The sequence below is a fragment of the Limanda limanda genome, chromosome 21, assembly GCF_963576545.1.
Source record: "Limanda limanda chromosome 21, fLimLim1.1, whole genome shotgun sequence".
NCBI lineage: Eukaryota > Metazoa > Chordata > Actinopteri > Pleuronectiformes > Pleuronectidae > Limanda > Limanda limanda.
This window is the reverse complement of record NC_083656.1, coordinates 220,001-228,625: the sequence shown is the minus strand read 5'-3', so window position 1 is coordinate 228,625 and position 8,625 is coordinate 220,001. Positions and strand designations below refer to the sequence as shown.

Below are 8,625 nucleotides of genomic sequence, written 5' to 3'. Positions count from 1 at the left end.
CACACCCACAGACCCCGCCCCAAAACACAGAGTAATATTTACAAGAAATCAGTGGACACAACAACGTCCTGTTCGTTTTTCTCAGTCCAGTCACTGACGACAGTTCGTTCTACTGTGATTGACAGGAGGAATAGGCTCCCTTGACAGGTCAGCTGCAGCCTGAAGCCCCTCCTCCTGTCAGGTGATTGGTGCTGGTGTTCGGGAGGAGGATGTCTTACATGGGCGGGACGACGAGGCCGGACATGGCTGCAGAGAGACACAGAGACGTACCGCCAAGAATTAACATTAGTCAAACTATTGCTGGAGACATAAAAAACATCAAAAATAAAAATACAATGCTGGCGGAAACTTTGCCTTTGACATAATGTCGTGTTTTTACTGAATGACGTGATTATTAATCGACTATTGCTGTGACCCTAAATGTCTAAATGAGCTTGAATATGAAACAACACGTGATCGTTTACATGGAGAAAAAAAAACAAAATCTTCAAAGTCTAATTCAGTTGATAAAAGTGATTTTGTGAGCAGCTTTCATCGTCTTTCTGAAGAAGAACGTCCCTATGACCTCCGCCACTGCCCTCTAGTGGATGTATTGTTTAACAACTGGAAGAATGTGCACAGTGACAGTTACACTGTGTGAAACTGAGAAATGTCTTTACATAGAGAAAGTTGCACACACACACACAGTCAGAACACGCACAAACACGGGGTGAGTAACCTGAGTACTGTTAGTACTGCATGAAGAGTGACAGGACAATGAATGTTTTATTCACTACAACCCACAGATACCTCATCTACACACACTCACTCACACACACTGAGTTGTTTCTGCCTCACTGAGGACAGAGAGCAACATGAATATTTAACACTCAACAAACCTCTCTGTCAGATCCACTGACATCACACACTGACTGTGTGTATGTGTATGTGTGTGTGTGTGTGTGTGTGTGTGTGTGTGTGTGTGTGTGTAAAAAGCAGTAGAGACAAACTGTAAAAATTTAAATCCAATTCATCATCTTGTTGTTTTTGTTTCCACCAATCAGAGCAGTTTATTTTTACAGACTCATGTGATGCCAACGTGACCTTTAACCTTTATTCTTCGACCTTAAATCTGATCTGTTTATCTGTAAAAATCATGAAGGTGTGAGTGGAGTACCCTGCAGTCCGTTGTTTGCAGAGCAGTTGGGTGGAGGAGGATATGACGGAGGGATGAAGGAGGGATGAAGGAGGCGGAGTGGAGTACCCTGCAGTCCGTTGTTTGCAGAGCAGTTGGGTGGAGGAGGATATGATGGAGGGATGAAGGAGGGATGAAGGAGGCGGAGTGGAGTACCCTGCAGTCCGTTGTTTGCAGAGCAGTTGGGTGGGGGAGGATATGATGGAGGGATGAAGGAGGGATGAAGGAGTGATGACGGAGTGATGAAGGAGGAGGAGTGGAGTACCCTGCAGTCCGTTGTTTGCAGAGCAGTTGGGTGGAGAAGGATATGATGGAGGGATGAAGGAGTGATGAAGGAGGAGGAGTTGTTTACCCTGCAGTCCATTGTTTGCAGAGCAGTTGGGTGGAGGAGGATATGATGGAGGGATGAAGGAGGGATGAAGGAGGAGGAGTGGTTTACCCTGCAGTCCATTGTTTGCAGAGCAGTTGGGTGGAGGAGGATATGACGGAGGGATGAAGGAGGCGGAGTGGAGTACCCTGCAGTCCGTTGTTTGCAGAGCAGTTGGGTGGAGGAGGATATGATGGAGGGATGAAGGAGGGATGAAGGAGGAGGAGTAGAGTACCCTGCAGTCCGTTGTTTGCAGAGCAGTTGGGTGGAGGAGGATATGACGGAGGGATGAAGGAGGGATGAAGGAGGCGGAGTGGAGTACCCTGCAGTCCGTTGTTTGCAGAGCAGTTGGGTGGAGGAGGATATGATGGAGGGATGAAGGAGTGATGAAGGAGGAGGAGTGGAGTACAATGCAGTCCGTTGTTTGCAGAGCAGTTGGGTGGAGGAGGATATGACGGAGGGATGAAGGAGGGATGAAGGAGGCGGAGTGGAGTACCCTGCAGTCCGTTGTTTGCAGAGCAGTTGGGTGGAGGAGGATATGATGGAGGGATGAAGGAGGGATGAAGGAGGAGGAGTAGAGTACCCTGCAGTCCGTTGTTTGCAGAGCAGTTGGGTGGAGGAGGATATGATGTAGGGATGAAGGAGTGATGAAGGAGGAGTGGGGTACCCTGCAGTCCGTTGTTTGCAGAGCAGTTGGGTGGAGGAGGATATGATGGAGGGATGAAGGAGTGATGAAGGAGGGATGAAGGAGGAGGAGTGGACTACCCTGCAGTCCGTTGTTTGCAGAGCAGTAGGGTGGAGGAGGATATGATGGAGGGATGAAGGAGGGATGAAGGAGGGATGAAGGAGGAGGAGTGGACTACCCTGCAGTCCGTTGTTTGCAGAGCAGTTGGGTGGAGGAGGATATGATTGAGGGATGAAGGAGGGATGAAGGAGGTGGATTGGAGTACCTTGCAGTCCGTTGTTTGCAGAGCAGTTGGGTGGAGGAGGATATGATGGAGGGATGAAGGAGGGATGAAGGAGGAGGAGTGGTTTACCCTGCAGTCCGTTGTTTGCAGAGCAGTTGGGTGGAGGAGGATATGATGGAGGGATGAAGGAGGGATGAAGGAGTGATGAAGGAGTGATGAAGGAGGAGGAGTGGAGTACCCTGCAGTCCTTTGTTCCCGAAGAAGTTGGGTGGAGGAGGTTATGACGGAGGGATGAAGGAGGGATGAAGGAGGCGGAGTGGAGTACCCTGCACTCCGTTGTTTGCAGAGCAGTTGGGTGGAGGAGGATATGATGGAGGGATGAAGGAGGGATGAAGGAGGAGGAGTGGAGTACCCTGCAGTCCGTTGTTTGCAGAGCAGTTGGGTGGAGGAGGATATGATGGCGGGATGAAGAAGTGATGAAGGAGGAGGAGTGGAGTACCCTGCAGTCCGTTTTTTGCAGAGCAGTTGGGTGGAGAAGGATATGACGGAGGGATGATGGAGGAGGAGTGGAGTACCCTGCAGTCCGTTGTTTGCAGAGCAGTTGGGTGGAGAAGGATATGATGGAGGGATGAAGGAGTGATGAAGGAGGAGGAGTGGTTTACCCTGCAGTCCGTTGTTTGCAGAGCAGTTGGATGGAGGAGGATATGATGGAGGGATGAAGGAGAGATGAAGGAGGAGGAGTGGTTTACCCTGCAGTCCGTTGTTTGCAGAGCAGTTGGGTGGAGGAGGATATGATGAAGGGATGAAGGAGAGATGAAGGAGGAGGAGTGGTTTACCCTGCAGTCCGTTGTTTGCAGAGCAGTTGGGTGGAGGAGGATATGATGGAGGGATGAAGGAGGGATGAAGGAGGAGGAGTTGTTTACCCTGCAGTCCGTTGTTTGCAGAGCAGTTGGGTGGAGGAGGATATGATGGAGGGATGAAGGAGGGATGAAGGAGGAGGAGTTGTTTACCCTGCAGTCCGTTGTTTGCAGAGCAGTTGGGTGGAGAAGGATATGACGGAGGGATGATGGAGGAGGAGTGGAGTACCCTGCAGTCCGTTGTTTGCAGAGCAGTTGGGTGGAGAAGGATATGATGGAGGGATGAAGGAGTGATGAAGGAGGAGGAGTGGAGTACCCTGCAGTCCGTTGTTTGCAGAGCAGTTGGGTGGAGGAGGATATGATGGAGGGATGAAGGAGGGATGAAGGAGGAGGAGTTGTTTACCCTGCAGTCCGTTGTTTGCAGAGCAGTTGGGTGGAGAAGGATATGATGGAGGGATGAAGGAGTGATGAAGGAGGAGGAGTGGTTTACCCTGCAGTCCGTTGTTTGCAGAGCAGTTGGGTGGAGGAGGATATGATGGAGGGATGAAGGAGGAGGAGTGGTTTACCCTGCAGTCCGTTGTTTGCAGAGCAGTTGGGTGGAGGAGGATATGATGGAGGGATGAAGGAGGGATGAAGGAGGAGGAGTTGTTTACCCTGCAGTCCGTTGTTTGCAGAGCAGTTGGGTGGAGGAGGATATGATGGAGGGATGAAGAAGTGATGAAGGAGGAGGAGTGGAGTACCCTGCAGTCCGTTGTTTGCAGAGCAGTTGGGTGGAGAAGGATATGACGGAGGGATGATGGAGGAGGAGTGGAGTACCCTGCAGTCCGTTGTTTGCAGAGCAGTTGGGTGGAGAAGGATATGATGGAGGGATGAAGGAGGGATGAAGGAGGAGGAGTGGAGTACCCTGCAGTCCGTTGTTTGCAGAGCAGTTGGGTGGAGGAGGATATGATGGAGGGATGAAGGAGGGATGAAGGAGGAGAAGTGGTTTACCCTGCAGTCCGTTGTTTGCAGAGCAGTTGGGTGGAGGAGGATATGATGGAGGGATGATGGAGGGATGAAGGAGGGGGAGTGGAGTACCCTGCAGTCCGTTGTTTGCAGAGCAGTTGGGTGGAGGAGGATATGATGGAGGGATGAAGGAGGGATGAAGGAGGAGGAGTGGTTTACCCTGCAGTCCGTTGTTTGCAGAGCAGTTGGGTGGAGGAGAATATGATGGAGGGATGAAGGAGGGATGAAGGAGGAGGAGTTGTTTACCCTGCAGTCCGTTGTTTGCAGAGCAGTTGGGTGGAGGAGGATTTGATGGAGGGATGAAGAAGTGATGAAGGAGGAGGAGTGGAGTACCCTGCAGTCCGTTGTTTGCAGAGCAGTTGGGTGGAGAAGGATATGACGGAGGGATGATGGAGGAGGAGTGGAGTACCCTGCAGTCCGTTGTTTGCAGAGCAGTTGGGTGGAGAAGGATATGATGGAGGGATGAAGGAGGGATGAAGGAGGAGGAGTTGTTTACCCTGCAGTCCGTTGTTTGCAGAGCAGTTGGGTGGAGGAGGATATGATGGAGGGATGAAGGAGGGATGAAGGAGGAGAAGTGGTTTACCCTGCAGTCCGTTGTTTGCAGAGCAGTTGGGTGGAGGAGGATATGATGGAGGGATGAAGGAGGGATGAAGGAGGAGGAGTTGTTTACCCTGCAGTCCGTTGTTTGCAGAGCAGTTGGGTGGAGGAGGATATGATGGAGGGATGAAGGAGGGATGAAGGAGGAGGAGTGGTTTACCCTGCAGTCCGTTGTTTGCAGAGCAGTTGGGTGGAGGAGGATATGATGGAGGGATGAAGGAGGGATGAAGGAGGAGGAGTGGTTTACCCTGCAGTCCGTTGTTTGCAGAGCAGTTGGGTGGAGGAGGATATGATGGAGGGATGAAGGAGGGATGAAGGAGGAGGAGTGGTTTACCCTGCAGTCCGTTGTTTGCAGAGCAGTTGGGTGGAGGAGGTGGAGACGACGGCGGTCGGACAACAGGAGCGAAGGCGCTCTTCTGTTTGACGGCAGCAGAGAAGGAGAAAACTCCATGAGACGAGTTACAGTTGGAGACGGCCATCGTGGGACTGGAGGGAACAACTGGAATAGAAACCAGATCAGAAACCAGGTCAAAAACCAGGTCAGAAACCAGGTCAAAAATAAGATCCGATACCTGGTCAGTAGTTATAGTAGTAGTATAGGTAGTAGTAGTTGTACATTTTATTTGTAGTATTTGTTTAGCTTGATACTCACTTCCAAGGAGAGAGTTGTTGTATTATTAGTAGTTACAGTATTATTTATTATAGTAGTATTTGAAGTATTAGTATGTACTATTAGTATTAGTAGTTAATAGTATTAGTAATAGTTAATTAGTGTTGGCAGTATGAATAAGTATTAGTAGTAGAAGTAGTTGGAAATATAGTTCTTCTTTGATGTTCCCTATATAAGCCACTTAGCTGCTAACATTAAACTGGGAACACATGATGAGGGATAATGGACGGGTAAGTAGTTAATAGTATGAGTGGTTATAGTAGTATTATTAGTATTTGTAGTATCTACCTTATCACTTACTACCATAGAGAGAGCTAAAGTCTTATTAGATATTATAGTAATAATAGTAGTATTTCTGTGTAGTATTTGTATTTTACTTGATACTTATTACAGTAATAGAAGTATTAATGGTAGTATTAGTAAGTAATAGAATAAGTATTTACCCTGATCCTTACTGCAGTAATATAAGTATTTATGGTGGTATTAGTTAGTAGCAGTAGTATTTACCGTGATACTTACTGCCGTAGGGAGAGCTGGCAGACGACCCGTTGAGGAAACCTGGTGATGATGTCACTCCGAGGTTCGGCATACCCGAGTTGCCGTAACCGTTCATGCTGTTATTGACGGTGTTGCCATAGTTACTCTGTTGGGGGGTGGAGGTGGGGACATATCCCCGTGGCGACACGCTGCTTGTGTTCCGACTGTAACCGACTAGAATTGGACAGTTGTCAGTAGACACATTACAGTACTAGAGTACAGCAGTAATTCAATACTACAGTACCACAATTCTACATAACTGCAATAATACAGTTCTAAAATACTACAATAATACAGTACTATAATGATACCATGCTAAAGTACTACAATACTAAACTATTACAATGATAGTATTCTGCAGTACTAGAATAGAACAATAAAATAGTACAACGATAATGCAGTACCACAGTACTACAATACTTCGATAATACAGTAGTGTAATACTACAGAACCATAATGCTTCAATTATACAATACTACAACAATGCAGTAATACAATAACACAGTACGAGAATAATACAGTACTACAATACTTATACAGTCTCTCGTACCTTGCGTTGTCTCTGAGACGTTGACGGCCAGTTGTCCGCTAAATGAGTTTACACCCATCATGCTGTGGGAGGTGCTGTTGCCTAGCGACGGGATCTGGTTGTGGTTCCTTGGAACGCTGTAGAGAGCTTCAGCGATATCTGCTGCCCTCTTCAGGATGATCTCCTGCACAGTGTCATTGATCAGTTATTGATCACATGACATTTCAAAATACTTTACATGAACACAAGAGGTGTTAGGCTGTTGCCATGAGTGATCACAGGGCTGTGAATTCTGATGAGTTGTGTATTTTTTAAACTTTCCTATGATATTTTGTTGCCTTCTATTTTGTCGTTTTATAATTGTCTCTTATAAGTTAAAGTGGTTTAAACTTGCTTGCATGGGGCGCTCATTTGATCAAACATTAAAGCACGAGTGTTTCATATTGGATCACACACACACAAACTAATACAACATATGACACACACTGACACACATGGTCATTGTTGTTACTACGATTGGATTTACATTCGTTTACAACCTCTGTTCTCCGTTCAAGGTTACTCTTTCATTTCACTAGACCTGTGTGTGTGTGTGTGTGTGTGTGTGTGTGTGTGTTTTGGGGTGATTAACTCGTGGGTTGAGAAGCGTGTCGGAGAGGATGGAGAGAATATGAAGAGCTCCCTCCTCCATCACTTTCTGACTCATAAAGCTGCTGCAGCTTCGTCCTGGTCACTGAGCATCATGGGAATTTTTTTACAGGAAAATAAAAACACCTTTACCTGTGTGAGAGTGTGAGTGTGTGAGAGTGTGAGTGTGTGAGTGTGTGAGTGTGTGAGTGTGTGAGTGTGTGAGAGTGTGAGAGTGTGAGTGTGTGAGTGTGTGAGAGTGTGAGTGTGTGAGTGTGTGAGTGTGTGAGTGTGTGAGAGTGTGAGAGTGTGAGTGTGTGAGTGTGTGAGTGTGTGAGTGTGTGAGAGTGTGAGAGTGTGAGTGTGTGAGTGTGTGAGTGTGTGAGTGTGTGAGAGTGTGAGAGTGTGAGTGTGTGAGTGTGTGAGTGTGTGAGAGTGTGAGAGTGTGAGTGTGTGAGTGTGTGAGAGTGTGAGAGTGTGAGTGTGTGAGTGTGTGAGTGTGTGAGTGTGTGAGAGTGTGAGAGTGTGAGTGTGTGAGTGTGTGAGTGTGTGAGAGTGTGAGAGTGTGAGTGTGTGAGTGTGTGAGAGTGTGAGTGTGTGAGAGTATGAGTGTGTGTGTGAGTGTGTGAGAGTGTGAGTGAGTGTGTGAGTGTGTGAGTGTGTGAGTGTGTGAGTGTGTGTGTGTGTGAGTGTGTGAGAGTGTGAGAGGGTGAGTGTGTGAGTGTGTGAGTGTGTGAGTGTGTGAGGTGAACTGGTTACCTGGTTGTTGTGAGGCATCCCGTACAGCGCCTCCACCAGGTCGGCTGCTCTCTTCAGCAACACCTCCTGCAGAGAGAACGTCAACACTGATCACGTGACTGACTAATGTTAGCTTAGCTCTGATGATAGAGCGAACTGGGAGGGGTCTGTAGCAGAGAGGGAGGGTTCTGTAGCAGAGGGGGAGGTGTCTGGAACAGAGGGGGAGGGGTTTTGAAGTCATGGGCTACTCTTTCCTCCAATTTCAAAAACCTGACTGTGACTTAAAATAACCACAGAAAAAAAAAAAAAATGAAGTTTGATATAAGGATGGAACACAAGCAGTGTGTGTGTGTGTGTGTGTGTGTGTGTGTGTGTGTGTGTGTGTGAGAGAGAGAGAGAGAGAGAACAAAGCTTCAGTCTTTATCTTAATTAAATTCAGTTAATCATTTTCAGGAGGTTTTTCAATTAACCCCGCCCCCTCAAACTCACTCCTCTTTCACTTCATCTCTCATTTATTCATCCATCCAATACTCTCTCATCCATCACTCACTCACTCACTCACTCACTCACTCACTCACTCACTCACTCACTCACTCACTCACTCACTCACTCACTC

The 8,625-nt window shown here is 47.7% G+C and overlaps 1 protein-coding gene across 7 annotated transcripts in view; it reads right to left on the bottom strand.

Annotated features, from left to right (window-relative positions):
* Positions 1–214: 214 nt before the first annotated feature.
* The window catches only part of LOC133027803 (transcription factor COE3-like), a 30,108-nt gene continuing 21,697 nt past the window's right edge, over positions 215–8,625 (bottom strand). For 4 of the 7 annotated variants that reach the window (XM_061094935.1, XM_061094936.1, XM_061094937.1 and 1 more), the window contains 5 exons: positions 8,031–8,096; positions 6,654–6,828; positions 6,098–6,289; positions 5,243–5,407; positions 215–246 (listed from right to left, as the gene is read on the bottom strand). In XM_061094935.1, the coding sequence (XP_060950918.1) occupies positions 215–246; positions 5,243–5,407; positions 6,098–6,289; positions 6,654–6,828; positions 8,031–8,096 (630 nt within the window). The remainder of the gene's footprint in view (positions 247–5,242; positions 5,408–6,097; positions 6,290–6,653; positions 6,829–8,030; positions 8,097–8,625) is intronic. The other 3 variants (XM_061094938.1, XM_061094939.1, XM_061094941.1) reach the window with 2 other exon arrangements.